This window comes from Macadamia integrifolia, chromosome 3, assembly GCF_013358625.1.
Source record: "Macadamia integrifolia cultivar HAES 741 chromosome 3, SCU_Mint_v3, whole genome shotgun sequence".
Taxonomy (NCBI): Eukaryota; Viridiplantae; Streptophyta; class Magnoliopsida; order Proteales; family Proteaceae; genus Macadamia; species Macadamia integrifolia.
This window is the reverse complement of record NC_056559.1, coordinates 3,648,575-3,666,922: the sequence shown is the minus strand read 5'-3', so window position 1 is coordinate 3,666,922 and position 18,348 is coordinate 3,648,575. Positions and strand designations below refer to the sequence as shown.

At 40.3% G+C, this 18,348-nt stretch overlaps 2 protein-coding genes across 11 annotated transcripts in view; both read left to right on the top strand.

Annotated features, from left to right (window-relative positions):
* Positions 1-4,598: 4,598 nt before the first annotated feature.
* On the top strand, positions 4,599-7,670 carry LOC122074691 (subtilisin-like protease SBT1.7). The gene has a single exon (XM_042639636.1). The coding sequence runs from the start codon at positions 5,131-5,133 to the stop codon at positions 7,453-7,455; it is 2,325 nt and encodes a 774-aa protein (XP_042495570.1). The 5' UTR covers positions 4,599-5,130; the 3' UTR covers positions 7,456-7,670.
* Positions 7,671-10,547: 2,877 nt separating this feature from the next.
* Positions 10,548-18,348, top strand: part of LOC122074692 (protein arginine N-methyltransferase 2-like) — a 13,513-nt gene continuing 5,712 nt past the window's right edge. For 4 of the 10 annotated variants that reach the window (XR_006139016.1, XR_006139015.1, XR_006139014.1 and 1 more), the window contains exons 1-3: positions 10,550-10,844; positions 16,473-16,779; positions 17,725-17,841. Coding sequence is in view for 1 of the 10 variants with exons in the window: in XM_042639638.1 (XP_042495572.1) it covers positions 16,749-16,779; positions 17,725-17,841 (148 nt within the window). In the remaining 9 variants the exon portion in view is untranslated. Of the gene's footprint in view, positions 10,845-16,472; positions 16,780-17,724; positions 17,842-18,348 lie in introns of all 10 variants that reach the window. The other 6 variants (XR_006139021.1, XR_006139019.1, XR_006139018.1 and 3 more) reach the window with 3 other exon arrangements.

The following is an 18,348-nucleotide window of genomic DNA, read 5'->3' as shown; positions in this document are numbered from 1 at the left end:
GAGGTGCACTAGTGTATTTTCCCTTAAGAGTGTGATTGTATGAAACCCTAAACTGAAACAGTTAAACTGATTGAAACCGCCCAAACGAACCCAAATTAAACCACTTTACCGGATTTTTTTAGGGTATTATGGAACTCGCTGAAAACTGGATCGGACTGACCGAAAACCTCATCTAACAAAGAAAAGAAAACTATAACCAAAACTAAACCGATATATATCAACCCTCCCCCCCCCCCCCCCCCCCCCCCCAAATAATTATGTATATATATGGCAAATCGAACCTAAATCGAATCAAATCTGATATCAAAAGAAAGATCAAAATAAATCAAACCCAAATCAAACCGAAACTGAAACCGACAAAAACCAAACCTTCCCTTATCTACCTGCCCCTGGTGGTTCAGAGAATCAACTTTTTTCCCTTATAATTTAACAACTTTTTGACCAATATCCAAATCATTTTCTCTTTTAGCAATGGGGGTGGTTACCCTTTTTTGTTGGTGAAACATGGAAATGCTTACCTGGTTGGCACTTGGACATCCACATTTTTCACATCCAGGCTTAACTACCATTTGAAGAAGATGACAGATTAGACTCATGAGATGGAAAATATTCAACAGGGACATGATAGATATATATGTTCATGTCAACTTTAAATGACCCTACTGTATATTCTATGTTCATTGCTGTAGGGATAAAGTTTATCTTCCTACCTGCTAATTGAAACAAAGGTTGATTATAAGAAGTTAGCATTTCTATTCATTAATCATCACCCTCTCCAATTTACTAGTCAGATTGCTTTGATTTCATGGGTTAATAATTCTACAACGTTGGTGAAGTCTTTTTGGATTTTCTTGATATCATATCTCTGGATTAGGCGTTGATGAGTAGATTGAACTATCTGTGTGGATGAGAATCCTAAGAGCTCCAGGCACAACGGTGATAGTAATTATCAGGAATACGCTTCACCACTGAAATACTTTTAGCCTATCGTGTGCCAATTGGAGAGCAACTATATGATAAAAAAGGAAAAACTTGAACCCAAATCACCTATACCTGTATGTGAATGTTTCATGCAGAGTTTAATAATAAAACATATCTTTTTGCAACCCAAGGGGGTAGCGCAATTGGTGAGCAACGAATTTTGTTTGAGCCGTAAACTCAGACGTCCTATGTGACTCCCACTAGGCATATCTTGGGCCACTCACACGGGGGGTGTTTAGTGTTTTTCAGTGCTTTCAGTGAAAGTCGAATGATTCTCATTCAACCCTAGTATGATCCAGTCTATGCAGTTGTGCGTCGATGAGTAAGGGTGTCAATTGAAAATCAAAATTATTTATTAAGATTGAACCAAACTGGTTAATTCAAGCATTCTATATACATTTTCTAGTGTTTTATATAGTATGGATCAGGTTAGTCCGAGACGGCAACTCTTGTTTGGTGACCCCAAGAAGTTAGGTGCAACGGTGAAGGTTTGATCTTGGAGCCTTGCTTCCTGAGGCAGAGTATTGTGTCTCGCTAACCCCGTAAGGTACCAAACCATGTAAGATTCTTAATGATAAACACATTGAACTATCCATGCAGATGAAAATCCTCACAGTTCAGACATGACAACGCAATTATCAGAGACATCCACTACCAAAAGCAAGAGAAACCCCATCCTTTTCCTTTTCTGCAGTCCCCATATAGGGAGGGCCAAGTAGCCAAAGCTGCCAAACCCTCCTTCCCGGTCCCTACTATTGTAGTGGTGAGTTCAGAAATTCTGGAAGGAAGTAGAAAATCCCTCACAAGTCACGGGCGATACATACTCTCATTCCCCAACTATACTCATTGTGGTATTCAAGCGAGGAGGAATTTGGGAGTTGGGACTTTTCGTCATTATACAGTCCAAGTGGGTGGACCCAATTTCAGCTAATCACATGAAACCTGCGTTTGGTTGCTTTCTTTCTCATCCAAGGAAAGGAAAACTGAGAGAAAATGTAAGGATGAACATGTTTGGTCACATTCAATAGATAAAACAAATTACTGTTTTGGAGAAAAAAGTTTAAGGGTGTCATTTTTTGTGGATTTTCTTTCTCCAAAACAGCTATTTTTCACATAATAGTTTGGTTTTGGTTATTCAATTCGATTAAGATACAAAAATTTAGAAATTAAAATCGAATCGAATTTAGAATAGGATCACATTTTAGAAATCAAAGCAGGACCCGTCTGATTTGATTTCAATTTTTATTTGGTTTCATATTAAGTTTAGGTCCTGCTTTAGTTATTAGCGAAAAAGAAAAAAAAAAAGAAAAAAAAAAAAAAACTTGTTCTATAGATGTGTTTAGATCCTACATTTTTATTTTTTTTCTATGAAAGACTAAGAAAAGATGCGTTTAGGTCCTACATTCTTTTTTTTTTTTTTTTCTATGAAAAATTAATAAAATATTCCAACTTTTGAAGCTAAAATCGAACTGATTTACTTTCGTTCTAAATTTACACCCTTAGATTCTATAGATGCTTTTATCTTCAACCGTTGATTAAATACTTTTCTCACTTAGCCTCTTATATTTTAGAATATAATTTCACACACACACACATATATATATATATATATATATATTCCTAGGGAGAGATCAACGCAGTAGCTAACTCCCTAGTTAGAAAGATGTTGTTAGTCTCGAATAGGACAATTTGTCTAATTTCCACTCTATGGTTGACGATTTTGAAATCTTAGGGAAGTGTGAAGACGAACAGTTGTAACACTATACTTCATTAATAGTGAAGTAGATCTCATCACACCGTAGACATAGGCAGTATTTTTAATTGAACCACATAAATCTTTCTATTGTATTGTGTGAGTGTTTATTTACGATTTCCACTCATTTTCTATGTCATTTTAGGTTTTTGTTTCTACTACATAAATTTAAAAAAACAATCGCAAGAAATAAGAGGATAAAAAACAAAATTTTATTTTTCATAAAAATGCATGAGCTGTAAGGCTCAAGAGACTCACATAAAGTTACAGATCTACCAAAACACCTACATTAATTAGGTTACAAAATGCTAATTATAGGTTGGAAGTAGGTTTATTCTCTACTAATATAAGTAGGCACCAATTTAATTAAGAAAACTACATTCAATATCGTTGCGTGGGAAACACCCCCATCTTGTTGGATCGTTCCTTATTACAAATTGAAAACACACTTTCAGAAAAGGCAACCAAAAGCTTTCTGTCTCATGAAATTCTATACCGTTGAGGAAGGCGACTTCCCAACCTAGCTTGTTTCTCTCTAAATCTGTTCACGTGATCAATGGCTTATATTGAATCTCTTAATTACTAAAAATAACTAATCAATAAATGAACAATTCTTCTTTAAAAGTTTTACACTTGATGTGTTTACTAAAATTGAACATAAATTTCTTGTGAATGATTTATCTTTTGGGGTCATTGAAGAAATGTAGTACTAAAGAAAAGCTGGATAAGGCAAAAGAGTGGAAGAGTTAGTTGGAGGGTAAAACCTACACATCATTTATCCTTACCAATTAAGCCTCCACCCATCCACCCACCAACTAAGCTTTAGAACTCAAAAATTAGGATAGGGTTAGGGTTAGATATAGTGTCAGAAAACCCAAGAATCTTTTCCTAACATGGAAAGAAAAACAGAGCACAATTAATGGAAGAGGCTCATGGAGTGACATGAGAAAAGCAATAGAGATTCTGTATATTTTTGTTGGGAAAAGGAATCGTGTTCTACTGGTGCAGAAAAGGCTCAAGTGTAGGGTGCCTGAAAAGACAATGTTATCCCCGTACATTAGGCCCTAAAGATGTTGATATGTGCCCTCTCATTGATCTGCATGTTGGAATTTCTGGTGCCAGTAGGACAGAAATTTATTTCATTAATTTTTTGTTATTCCATGGACATTCATGATCTATATAGAACTAATTAATTCCATGAATCAATACATGTCAACCGGAAAATAATTGATAGAAAATAAAGAGAACCAAAATTGATTGATACATGGATACTTTTGATAAATGATAAATAGCATTAACCACAATGCATGTTTTTTCTCTTCCCCACCTTGAATATAGCATGCGAGTAGAAGGGAATATCCACATTTGTGAAAGTGATTCACATGGAGATTCCACACACTCCCTTCCTAACCCCTATTATAAAGTTAAAACCATCCTCCCACATAGCCATCTGATTGTACTAATACTCATATTGAAGAAATTCCTTCTTCACCATGGATGAATGAAAATTCAATCCTTCCTATAATCTATTTTCTATAAGTTTTAAGATTCATTCAATTTATGAAAAACTATTTTCAAACAAATTGTTTACATCAAAGTCCAATTTCCTATCAATGAGGGGTGGATGATGGATTCGTCTAATAATGGATTTAATGAGGGTTGAGAACGTTAAATCCATAGATAGAACCTGAGAAGACGTGCACAAGCATCTTGGGCTCCTTTATTCTCTTTACTAAATTTATCAACTATGAATCTATGACTAGAATTTAATGGTATTTTAAAGAGAATCAGTTGAGGCATAAGTACAGCGCTTAATTGCTTATGTAGTTGTATTTAGATTCACATATTTATGTTATCTTCACTTCAAAATCACAATCCCCTACTTTGCCTGTGGTTGTGTGCCTGTCCCTGCCATTCTCACCGGTCCACCACCCAAAAAACGATGGCCATGGTGGTGGTGTTGGTGGTGGTGGGTTGATGGTGATATGCTCCAGGGAGAGAACTGGAGTGATGAGTCCCACAGTAACACTCACAACCCCCAACTCCCTAGTCCCACCATAACCAGGCCACCACCACCTCTCTCCTTGCCCAGCTATAAATTAAAGAAGATAGAAGCTAAGCTAAAAACTCAGTACAGAGCCAGAGAGAATCTCAATGACTAGAGTCGGATAAAAGCCGAAACACACGTGACGAAAGCTTCTCTTCTCTCTCTCTCTCTCTCCTCTTCAAGCTGTCCATCTTTTTGTTTGAACGCAATCATTCAAGGAACCCAGACACCCACCACCGTCCTCTTTCTTTGCTTGCCTTGTTCTTTCTCTTAATCGCTTTATTTATTGAAAAGAAGCACTACCAATTTGCTTCTTCTTCCTTCCTTTGGTCTCTCAATCTCAGAGAAGATGTTGAGGTTTCGGTTTTGGTTTTCTCTCCTGATGCTTTTTTTTCTTCTCCTGGGTCTCTTCATCAGTGTCTCTGTAGCTGCAGTGGGTAAGCCCAAGCTGGATAAGAGGACCTACATCGTTCACATGGCCAAGTCTGAAATGCCGGAGAGCTTTGTGGAGCATACAGAATGGTATGCATCGAATCTGAAATCAGTGTCGGAATCAGCAGAAATGCTATACACATACAACACCGTCATCCATGGCTTCTCCACTCGGCTCACTGACCAAGAGGCGAAGTCACTCGAGGGCTTACCTGGGATCGTCGCCGTCTTACCTCAAGTGAGATACGAGCTTCACACTACTCGAACTCCCGAGTTTCTGGGTCTCGACAAGAACCAGGGGATGTTGCCCCAATCTGCCTCCGCGAGCGAAGTGATAGTCGGAGTTCTTGACACTGGTGTCTGGCCCGAAAGCCATAGCTTCGACGACAAGGGACTCGGCCCTGTTCCGAGTAGTTGGAAAGGCGTGTGCGAGGAAGGTACTCACTTTAACGCCTCTAGCTGTAACCGGAAACTGATCGGCGCAAGATTTTTCTCCAAAGGCTACGAATCAACACTGGGTCCTATTGACGAAACCAAAGAATCGAAATCGCCGAGGGACGACGACGGCCACGGCACCCACACGTCGACCACGGCGGCCGGATCAGTCGTGGAAGGCGCGAGCCTCTTCGGGTATGCCTATGGGGTGGCTCGAGGCATGGCTTCAAATGCAAGAGTTGCTGTCTACAAGGTGTGCTGGATAGGAGGTTGTTTCAGTACAGACATTATGGCTGGCATGGACCAAGCCATTAAAGATGGGGTGAACGTCTTGTCCATGTCGCTTGGCGGTGGGACGGCCGATTACTTCAGAGACAGTATTGCCATGGGATCTTTCGCTGCGACGGAGAGAGGGATTTTCGTGTCTTGCTCCGCTGGAAACGCCGGCCCTTCTTCCTACAGCTTGTCCAACGTCGCCCCTTGGATAACCACTGTTGGTGCTGGAACCTTGGACCGTGACTTCCCTGCTTATGTTATGCTCGGCAACGGGAAAAACTACACTGGAGTTTCTCTCTACAGTGGAACCCCATTATCTAATTCGCAACTCCCACTTATTTACGCCGGCAACGCCAGCAACACTTCCAGCGGGAATTTGTGCATGACGGGGACCTTGATACCGTCCAAAGTAGCCGGAAAAATCGTTTTGTGCGATCGAGGGGTCAATCCCAGGGTTCAGAAAGGAGCCGTTGTAAAAGACGCTGGTGGCGCAGGGATGATTCTGTCGAACACGGCTGCAAACGGAGAAGAGCTGGTGGCCGATGCTCATCTCCTCCCGGCGACAACTGTGGGTGAGAAGGCCGGCAATATGATAAAGGAGTATCTCACCTCGGATTCCAATCCGACTTCCACGATTGCTTTCGGAGGCACGAAAGTTGGGATTCAACCGTCACCGGTGGTGGCAGCGTTCAGCTCGAGAGGACCGAACCCTATCACCCAGGAGATACTCAAACCGGACCTGATCGCACCAGGTGTCAACATCCTGGCTGGCTGGACTGGTGCAGTAGGACCCACTGGCCTAGCTGCCGATACAAGACGCGTTGGATTCAACATCATATCAGGTACATCGATGTCGTGCCCACACGTGAGTGGTCTCGCAGCGCTCTTGAAGGCGGCGAAACCCGATTGGAGTCCCGCAGCTATCCGGTCGGCGCTGATGACAACAGGTTACACCACCTATAAAACTGGCGCAACTATCGAAGACCTCTCTACAGGGAAAGCAGCTACCCCGTTTGATTTCGGAGCAGGACACGTGGATCCGGTTTCAGCCCTTGATCCTGGCCTCGTCTATGACCTCACCGTCGAGGATTACCTTGGCTTCCTCTGCGCTTTAAACTACACCGATAATCAGATGTTGCTGGTAGCGAAGAGGAACTTCACGTGCGATACAGGCAAGAAGTATAGCGTCACTGATCTTAACTACCCTTCTTTCGGTGTCCTTCTCCCGACAGCCATTGATGGTGGTGGCGGTGGCAGTGCTAGTGGGCCAACCGTCGTTAAGCATACAAGGACGCTGACGAATGTGGGAAGCCCTGCAACGTATAAGGTGTCGATATCTTCAGAGACGCAGTCGGTGAAGATGTCCGTTCAGCCTGCATCTTTGACTTTCAGTGCACCAAATGAGAAAAAGATGTACACAGTGACGTTCACTGCAACTTCAATGCCGTCAGGGACGAACAGCTTTGGTCGTATTGAATGGTCCGACGGGAAGCACATCGTCGGTAGCCCTATAGCATTTAGTTGGACGTGATCATCATCAACTAGAAAGTTTTCAGTTCAATTGTTAATTACCAAGAAGTAATGGGCAGAAATACCTATTATAATTTATACTCTTCTTAAGTATGTTCTCCGGCCAGCAACACAGGCCGGTTAAGTGTTTGATGTTTGTTCTCTCAGAAGAAAGAAACACGAAAATCCAGAAAAGAAAAAAAAAAAAGATGGGAAAATTACAAGATTACCTACAAATGTGTTTCACTTTACTAAACTATCCATCCAATCTTTGTTTCAACATATTTATCCAAAACAAATTTGGGTATTACAAAACTACCCAAAACAGTGTCAGTCCCTCACCATGTATGTTTGTTTTTACATTTTTACCCCGATCTCCCATCTCGTCTCTTCCTCCCTAGCCCTTGCCACTTACCCACAGGGAGACCCACTCCACTTGGACGTTTGCCTAAAAGAGATCTTAGACGCCGTGCATAGTACTATGGGCGGACATTGGACTTCTTGAATATCTCTTGTGACTATGCCTAAGAGATGAACATGATGTGCTCATACTACTATTCTTACCATGGTGGATCAATGCTCCCGCTTCTATTAAAGTACCTGTCTTTGCCCTCTTTTCTTCAATTTTGGTAATTTTTGTGCTTCTAATCCCACTAATCCATTTCAATTTCCTTCAAAGCTAATGCTACCATGAAGTTGGGATCAGCAGTGATGGTGGCAATCTAGCACTCACGGTGTCGGCCAACGAAAGTCACATAGTTTGGTGGGGTGGCGGTGGAGGATGTTGCTGGTGGGCGAACTAGACAGGTACCAATCCTTTCTCTCTACTTGTCACTTCAAAGCCCCCAACCTCCTGCCCCTCGTCTAGGTTGAGAAACACGGCTTTTGCACCCTACCCAACCTAACTCTTTCACACCATTTTCGAAGGGAAGATGGATGCAGCGATAACTCCCTTTCCAACTCTTTCACGGCTTAAATAGGTCTCAAACAACCCAGCTGCAAATTCTTCACAAGTGATAGAGCTCGACAGTAACGAGCATGTGATTGTGACGCAACTGCTGTGAGGCGTCCCCTTGTTTCAAGCTCATGTTTATAGCAGCTAGTTTTGCCATCTGCCATCGTAAAAGCCACGATTACCAACTCAATCAAACAGGGCAACCACCACATGACCCCTCATCGTTGAACCTAGCAAAAGCCACAACGAAGATGTGCAAGGAGCAAGTCTGAGTGATTCAGGGGTTGGAATTGCATGGGTGGGGAAGATGCAGAGGAGTCGGGGAAGGGTGGTCTGGGCGAAAATCGTTTTCTCAAAATCAAGAGGAGGAGGAGGAGGAGGGGGTTGCTATTGTGTTCACACAAGAAAGGTATCAATGAATGGGATCCATGTTCAGAATAGGGGTAGGGCTGGGGTTGTAGGGAAAAAAGGGAAGGGAATCAGGGGTAGGCATTGATCAGAGAAGGAAAGATGGAGGCAAGGGTAAAATTGTCAAATAATATATGAAGGTGAAGGTGGGATACTTTTTTGGGTAGTTTTGTAAACCTAAACCCAAAAGTGGGTAATTTTGTAATTCCAAATCCATTTGGATAATTAGGTAAAAAGAAACCCAAAACTGAATAATCTTGTAATTTTTCCCAAAAAAGAAATTATAAGTCTAGAACTCCAACTTCGAATGGTGGATGACGAAATTGAAATAAATGCCTTCATTAAATGGGGCATTTAAAATGGAAAAGAGTTCTTTACTCTTGACAGGAACTGTACACCGCCATTTTTGACTAACGATATCTTTGAAACCTAACCATGGCCGATAATGATTGAGGATTCAATTTCAAGGTTCAAAGTTCATACCCGGTTTCTGATTGCTAACCTCACATAAGAAGCATTACGACACGCGTTCTATAGAACAAGTTTCAATAATCATAAAATCATAATATTATAATCAAATCCGCTGATTGGGTGATTGATTCCATGATTTCAGGCAGATCCAGATCATAATCAGGATTCAGGGGTGTCAATCCAACTCCCAACGGCAGCACACAAAGAACTGCAATTCAGAATTGGGCCTTCGAAGCCCAGTCCACGAATTTGAGAACGAGTTGTTGGGTTGAGTTTTGGGCTTAATTTTGAACCATACAAATTAGGGGTATGTTGACCAAACAAAGTAAAGAGTTTCCATAGTGGAAGAGAGAATCTCTCAATCTACTAATTTTAACATTTTGATTGGAATGAGAAAGGGTATTTTGTATTTCGAACCTTTAGACGAAAGTTAATGATAATATCCATTATTCTAAAAATGCAATATTTAAAGCATCAAAGTACCATGGATAAAGAGATTATCTCCTCACTCTTATCAAAGGAAAACTTTTGCGGTATATTTCAATTTACACTTACATCACATCGATTTAAAAGATAGCTTTATCCAACTGTTTAGAATGGTCACAGCATCCCTTCAAGTCCCCTAAAACTCTAGTCCATTGTGCTAACTGGTTTAGAGAAGGGAGAAGAGGAGGAAGGGGTGGGTAGAGGGAGGGAATCTAAATTAAGAATGGAAGGGAAAAAAACAATTTTGTCAAGAGAAGTCCTTTTTGGTAGGACAAAGTGCCAAGCAAGGATCATGATTTGCCTCCCTACTATTCCATGCTTTTTGGAAAAGACATTGAAAATAATCTAGATAGTGGAATAATAAAAACAAGGAAAAATGATTTAAGTATACATCCTCTCACAATCTTGTGATCTGAATTCTTTCCAAGGCCGCCTTTAATACCTACTCTCATCAGATAAGATTCATGTCCATAAAGCCTATAGTTAACAAACAAAAAAAATATTCATACAACCTATGGCTAAAAAGTGATCCCTGTCACGTCCCTAGGCTCCATGGGAGCGGTTGGATCTCCTCCACTCATCCTCTTAGTGGTTGGATGGGATATGGGCCATCTCAACACATGTCAACACCTGGAATGTGTCTCCTAAACCCAGATCAACCCTTCTAAGAGAAGCTAATAGTTATTGATGAAATTTTAATCCGTTTTTTAAACCGTGATGTGATTGGATAAAACTGGGTTGAAATGGAACTGGTCCCTTTTGAGGCCGATCCCCGGCCGGTTTTAAGATTTATTAGTTGGGTACTTGGGTGTCGAACGTTTTCATGCCCCAATCCAACGGTCAAATTTTTATGGGCAAGGGTTCTTTGAACCTACAAGTGTAGCATGTGGGAGAAGTCGAAGTCCGGCGGGGTCGCCAAAGTTCAATCTCCGACAGACGCCGGCGCAGATGCATCTTTGCTTCGACGGAGGAGGACTCACTCCTCTAATGTAAGCCACGAAACATGGTCACGCTGAAGCCGGCGAACCCTAGAACGCTCTCTCTCCCTCTAATCTCTTGGCTGGTGACTTAGCCATGGACTCCGATCATCAGTAAGTACTCGACGTCCTCTTCTTAACGCTGGTTATTATTCCTCGATCTTCGTTTTTTTCATTAGATATTTAACTCACAACATCCCCATCTTGAATTGGTCTAGAATTTAAGAAAATTTTAGTTTTCAAATTAGCGCCCTTATAGTAATGCTCTGCTACTAAATCATGATACCCTTTGTTACACGGACTGCTTCAGTTTGGAGGATTGGGAGTGAGAAATTCTTTCACTTTCCATTGTTTAAGTAGAGATTAATGTAGAGTAATTTATTGGTTTCGGAAAGAACTTATCTTGATTCTTGATATGGCTTGTTTGCTTCGGTGCAATACTAGTTGAGGTCAATAATTTTAATTTATAGTTACAAAATGCTGCTAAATCATTTTGATTTAGGTTCATTGCTTCCATATTTGGTGAGAATGCTGATGGTTGTTTGTATGCTTAGTTGGAGAGCATCGAAGATATTTGTTGCAATAAAGTATTTTTTTTGGGCAGGGGAAATTTATTAGAAGGGAAAGGAGAAGAAAAAGGGACCATTGGCCTCCAAATTACAACAAAGAAGCCATAAATCCTGAGAACAAAGAATGGTTCATTTGGTTTAAATTTGAATCTTAATGAAGGAAAAAATCATTTCTATTTGTGCAGATAATATAATCGGTAACTTTTGGAAATTCTGATTTGATATACTCATAAATATGCATATCATACGATTGCCATGATATCACCATTATGCTGCAATGCAGGAATGTGGCTTGAGGATAGTAGAATTCTCATCACTATCGATCAGCATCCTAGGCAAAATATAGAAAACTATAGCTGATTATATATGCACATATTCGCTAAGATTTCTTCGAGTCTCCCATCTCCCAACAGAACACTCTATAATTGTCATTCCATCTAGTCAGCTAGAAGATTCTATACTATTAGATCAAACACTAAGAAACACGAAAAATAAAGAGACAATAGATCAGCACAACACAAAGATTTAACGAGGTTCACACACCAGGGTGGTGTGTTACGCCCTCAGGCGAAGAAGAAGATGTTTCACTATACAGAAGAAAGATTACACCCAAGCAGCAACGAGAAAACTCGCCCTGAAACCGTAGCTCGAAAAAACCCCAAAATATAATGACTTTCTCAGCAAGCAATAGTACATTATATATACTCCAAGTCACGGGTCGATCCATCGGGTCGTGGTTGATCCAGTCGAACCATACCGCCCGCACTCGCATACGATGGGCTCCGGGCTTGGGCCTATCGGCCCAACCCCTCTGCTTCCATCACAGATCTCAGAAAATTTTCCATACAGGTCGCCACCAAAATATGTCGGATCGGGTCAATCTTCAAAACAGGTCAAGAATTCGAGACAAACTTAACATATACTAAAACTCTTCCTTTCATGAAACTATTATTATGTTCCATTGTATCTTATAATCCCTTATTCTCTTTCTTGAATACCTTCAGTCGAATACTTCAAACCCATCTTCCTTCAATATAGCATCATGGAAAACCATATGTTCTTCTGCAATAATTAACTTCCAGCCCTTTTTTAACAACACAGTTAACCCGCCCTTCACTCTAGTTGATCTAAACTCTAAGCGTCTCAAGCTATAAACCTATTTACCTTTAGTTTCTACCACAGCTTGGTGTCTAGGAAACATTTTGGTCCTTGTGTTTATTGATTTAAGATTCTAAAAATGCTGCATTGGTCAGTATAACTCTACATGTAAATACCATAAGGTGATGAACCGAACACTAGCATGTGCTAGTGTGCCACACATAGGCTTGGCATGGTGAAAATAATTTGAACCATTGCTACCAAATTTGACTCCTTAGTATCTAACTTGTTGGGTTTCATTATTTTTATTTAGACCGGTTGATGGATTGGTTCAATGGTATAAATGGGCTAATGAAGGAGGTGGAGAATTTGTTGGTTCAAGCCAATGTGTGAAAGTGCCAAATGAGTTGGCAAACACTTTCACTAATGGGATTTCTCTAACATGTGAAGAAGAATGAGAGTGAGTGGAGGAGATTAGAGTCTTCTCAAATGTGTGACTTTTAAGAGCATGGAAGTGGTTGGAAGTCGAAGCCATTAAAGTAAAGTGAAGTCTTATTGAGTGGTTGGGCCAAATTGGGTCCAAACCTATGTGAAGTTAAGTGTCAATGAGTTGGCATCCATTACTTCTTCCTTAATGGGATGTGGAATTAAATGAATCACTTTGTGAAGTGTGTGTAGTGGTGTCTTTCTTTCCTTAGAAGAAAGAAGGAGAGAGAATCAGTGGGTTTTCTCTAAAGAGAGAGAAAATAAAGTTTATGAGTTTATGAAAGAAGAGAGGTGCCTACCAATGCGGGTAGTGTTGATCTAAGTAAAGAGTGAAAGCGAGGATATAAAGTGAATGGAGATGAGAAAAGGGTGTACATGGGATCTTGGGTTTAGGTACCAATCGCAAAGTTTGTACTCTTATCTCTTCTTTCGATTCTTAATGAAGTTCGATCTCACTCTGTGGATGTAGGCAGTTTTGTCGAACCGCGTAAATCTCTTGCCTCTTTTGTATGTGTGTTGTATTTATTTGATGTTCTTGTTGTTCTTGCACATACCATTTTAGTGCGTTGCTCACATTGGAAGTAAAACATCTCTTCCACTCCCAGCAAGTGGTATCAAAACCAATGGTTGGCAACCAAGAATGAAGTCGAAGGTCCAGAGAGATGGTGAGCACACAATGTTGTTGTGACAAGCGAAGGAGATTTCTTGGGAAAAAAAGGAGGGTGTTACCTTGGATTTCCAAGGCAAAGGTAGCTTCCTCAAGGTGAAGACGGTGGACACTCTTACAACATGGTTTGAGGGAAGAGGATGCCTCCTCAGGATGAAAACGGTGGTCGAGGGACTAGATGGCATTGTTCAGCCATTCGAGGTACTAGCACTAGGGATGTGTTGGGTGAAGAATGAGGCCGAAATAAAGTGTGTCGGCTATTCAAGGTACTAACACTAGAGATCTGTTTGCTGAAAGATGGGCCGAAACAATGGTGAGTGTTGATCATTTGAGGGGAGTAGCACTGGGTAGTGTGTGAGGGATAAGATCAATGTGGTGTTTCCAGCAAGTCTCTAGATGTCTATGGTAAAATCTAAGGTGGAGATTATTGGGTTTGGTAGCTTATCTAGACTGATTAAAGGTTTGGTTGTTGGGTGAAGAATGAGGCCGAAATAAAGTGTGTCGGCTATTCAAGGTACTAACACTAGAGATCTATTGGCTGAAAGATGGGCCGAAACAATGGTGAGTGTTGATCATTTGAGGGGAGTAGCACTGGGTAGTGTGTGAGGGATAAGATCAATGTGGTGTTTCCAGCAAGTCTCTAGATGTCTATGGTAAAATCCAAGGTGGAGATTATTGGGTTTGGTAGCTTATCTAGACTGATTGAAGGTTTGGTTCAATGGTGTAGATGGTTTCCAACCACTCTTTAATGTGGCTATGATAAAAGCCAAGGTGGAGATTGTTGGCCTTGGTGGATTTTATCTAGACCAATTGTTGGGTTGGTTGAATGGTCTAAATGAGCTAATAGAGGTGTAAAATTTATTGGTCCAAGCCAATGAGTGAAAGTGTTATATGAGTTGGCCAGCACTTTTACTAGTGAGTTTTCTTTACCATGTAAAGAAGAATGAGAGTGAGTAGAAGTTGAAGTCTTCTCAAGTTTGTGTCTTCCACGCAAATGGAAGAATGGAGTGTTCAATAAGGTTGAATCTTCCAAGATAATGGAAGTGGTTGGTTGTTGAAGCTATTAAAGCAAAATGGAGTTTTATTGGGTGGTTGGGCCAAATTGGGTCTAAACTCGTATGAATTCAAGTGTCAATGAGTTGGCATCCACTATCTCTGTAGTGGGTTGCAGAATCAAATGCATCACTTTGTGAAGTGTGTAGTGGTGTCTTTCTTCCCTGGAGAGAGAATTAATGGTTTTCTTTGACGAGAGAGAACAAGGTTGATGAGTCTATAAAAGGAGGGATGTGTCCAGGTCCACTTGCTGGGAGTGGAAGAAACGTTCTACTTCTAATGTGAGTAACACGTAAACGGTATGTGCAAGAACAACAATAACAGAAAGTAAATACAATGCACATACACAAGAGGCAAGAGATTTACGTGGTTCGGAAAAACTTCCTACATCCACAGAGTGAGATCGAACTTCACTAAGAATCAAGAGAAGAGATAAGAGTACAACCCTTGCAATTTGATACCCAAACCCAAGTTCCCATGTACACCCTTCTCTCATCTCCATTCACCTTTACATCCTCACCCTCGTTCTTTGCTTAGATCAACACTACCCATATTGGTAAACATCTCTCTCCTTTTATAAACTTATCAACTTTGTTTTCTCTCTTTAGAGAAAACCCACGGATTCTCTCTCCTTTTTTCTTCTCTTTGAAGAAAGACATCCTTACACACACTTCATAAAGTAATTCATTTAATTCTTCAATCAACTAAAGAAAAGGCAGTGGATGTCAACTCATTGACACTTGACTTCATATGGGTTTGGACCCAACTTGGCCCACCCACCCAATAAAACTCCACTTTGTTTAATTAGCTTCAATGACCAACCACTTCCACTTTCTTGGAAGACCCAACGTTGTTGAGCACTCCATTCTTCCACTTGCTTGGAAGACACATACTTGGGAAGATTGCAACCTCGTCCACTGACTCTCTTTCTTCTTTATATGGTAAAGAAAACCCACTAGTGAAAGCAAGCACTTTCACGCATTGGCTTAGGCCAATAAATTCTTCACCTCTTACATTAGCCCATCTAGACCATTAAACCAACCCGTTAAGCGGTCTAGATAAAAGCCACCAAACCCAACAATCTCTACTTTAGCTTTTATCACATAGCCATATTAAATACTAATTGAAAAACCATATAGACTATTGAACCAAATCTTCAACTGGTCTAGATAAAAGCCACCAAACTACTTTTCTTTGATTCATTTCTTGCTTCTATGAAACCGTCGGCAACATTTGCAGCCCAACCAAACTGTGGGTGACAGGATAAAGAAAAGTAGTGTTATTATGGTGGGTTTGTTGGCCATCAGAGTGTGTATTTGAAGTTTGAGATATACTGAACAAAATGGGATTATGTATCTCGGCTCAAGGTTGCCATCATTATGTCTGTGATATGGGCTTACAGTTTATTTCTTAACCTTTCCTCTTTTCAAAAACTATGGCTATGGTTTGAAGGTTCATCTTGCAACGTGTGCATGTTGAAACTACTTTTGCTTTGGCTTGAGGGGTCAACTGGTCAAGGTTAACAATTACGTCTTCCTGAAAATGAGATTTCATGCATTCATTTAAAAAAAAAAAAGTGCAAAGCAGAAAACTGAGTTCTGATATTTCCAGAGGGACAGAACTTGATGCCAATTTTAAACGTACATAGATATTGTATGATGGCCTAATGGCAGCATCCTGTAACTTACCCACTATAAAAAATTGTGTTTCTCTATGTCTATTTCATACATTTGTTTGAGCATAAATATGAATACTCTGAGGTTTGTTGAATCATGCACATATACGCAAATTTATGCATGTTGCATGTGATATGCACATTTAATGAGTTTCCTTGTGCTGGCATTCAAGCTGAATTGGTCTTATGAACAGTTGCAAGGGCTGCAAAGAAGATGATGATTCTAAAATTGACTATTTGGAAGATAGGATTACTTTTAGTGAGGTTAAGTTGATGGACTTCAATAACAAAGCAATCATGATGACTTGGGAGAAGCTATGGATGGAGGTTTATAGACAAGGCTATTCAGCAATATGCACCCATTACACATACAATAGTTGTTGGAGTTCACCCTGAGGTTTATGATTGAATACTTCATACTGGGTGGGGAAAGAAGGATAATGTAAAGATAATATCTGGTCGCTGGCAGGATGTTCTCTCTCAATTTGAATCTTATTGATGGTTAGTTGCTAGCACCCAATAGAAGCATCTTCTGGAAGTTTGGTTTGTTGTCTGTGCTATTGATAATTTTTAGAACTATCTACTAATCGTTATGAATATTTTGTCTCATTGCATTTTTCCTTTTTTTTTTTATTCTGTCAGATTGAGGTGGTAGTTCCTGTATTGAGTTTCATTTAGGCGCAGTTGTTATGAGTTTTATTTATATTTTCTGATGCAGTGATTGGTTTGATTATGGTTGTGGCTATTTCATGGTGTAAGAAATAAGGCATCTAAGACAATAGAGACTGTTGGATGCTGGCATCTCAACAACGCATCACAACAGCTGTGATGGTTAATCAGGGTATTTACCATCAAATACACTCCACACAGGAAATTTTAATCACAGTGGCCTATTGGTCCCTAAAAAGGCAAATATCACAGTTTTTCATCATAATCTCTAAAGACCCTCCCTCCCCAGATGGACCAGGGTTACACTGGGAACTACCATTAACATTTAATATGATGAGATTATATGGGTGAGTAAGAGTTCCAAACATGGTGGATCAATAGGTGATGAATAGCTGAATCTACAATTTCCTTCCAAATTTCTTAAGATGGCATTTATTGATATGCATATCTGAATTGTTCCATAGTGTCAGCCCACCTGGCTGTTTTAAGCATGATAAGCGCAGACACCTGCCAAACTCTGCCATCCTCTGAATGTCCTGTTCCCATTTTGGGAAGAGTTGTAACTTGAACTGGCTTGAACCCTTTACTAGATTAGTTTGATCAATAAATCTGCGTTTGTTGAAATCACGTTCAAGGGCTTTTCTTATATGTAACATGTGAAATGAAATTAAAAGTAGGGGGATTGAACCTTTGTGGACATTTCATGATGTCATCGATCACCTATCTGTGTTACTTTTGAGATGCAATTCTCTGACTCTGTTCTTTCAATTGCTGCAGATATATTCTTTGGAACTTATAGTGAGTATTATGAAGACATGAGGGAATTTCACCAGCACCTTCATACATTATTAAAGCCTGCAGGAATCTACTCATTCTTTATTAGCCTTTCTGGAGGTAATGCTTTCTTCCATGTTGTTTACTGTCAGTTGGTTTCTCAAGAAATTTAGAAATTTGGGTTACTCCATGTGTTCATCCCCTTGCCTGTTGAGGATTGCTTGACCAAGGAAGTTTGTGTGGGTGTGAAACTCAAAATTGGCATCTAGGTACATGTTGTCTCCCTGGTACATACTGTCTCCCTGTTTGTCAATCTTCACAGGATTTTGATTAATGTTTGAATTAAGACCTTAATTCCCCACCATTGATTTAAATCACGGTATCAGGTACCAAATCAGTCACTGCTGATACCGATACCAATACCCGTATGGGTCGGCTGAATCGGGTTGTGTCAGTCTGATTCCAGATCAAACGGTCACTTTCTGTTTAAACCACTTTTTTGACCATATTGGTTGATCTATATCTGATCAGTATCAGTATTGGGTCCGACCGATGCGGATACATATTGCCAAACACTGATATGATCCCTAGATTTAATTCCATGTTCTCTCCCTCACACACACCCCC

Bases quoted from the DNA above. Each gene is read 5' to 3' on its own strand.
- LOC122074691 (XM_042639636.1), top strand. From the start codon at position 5,131: ATGTTGAGGTTTCGGTTTTGGTTTTCTCTCCTGATGCTTTTTTTTCTT.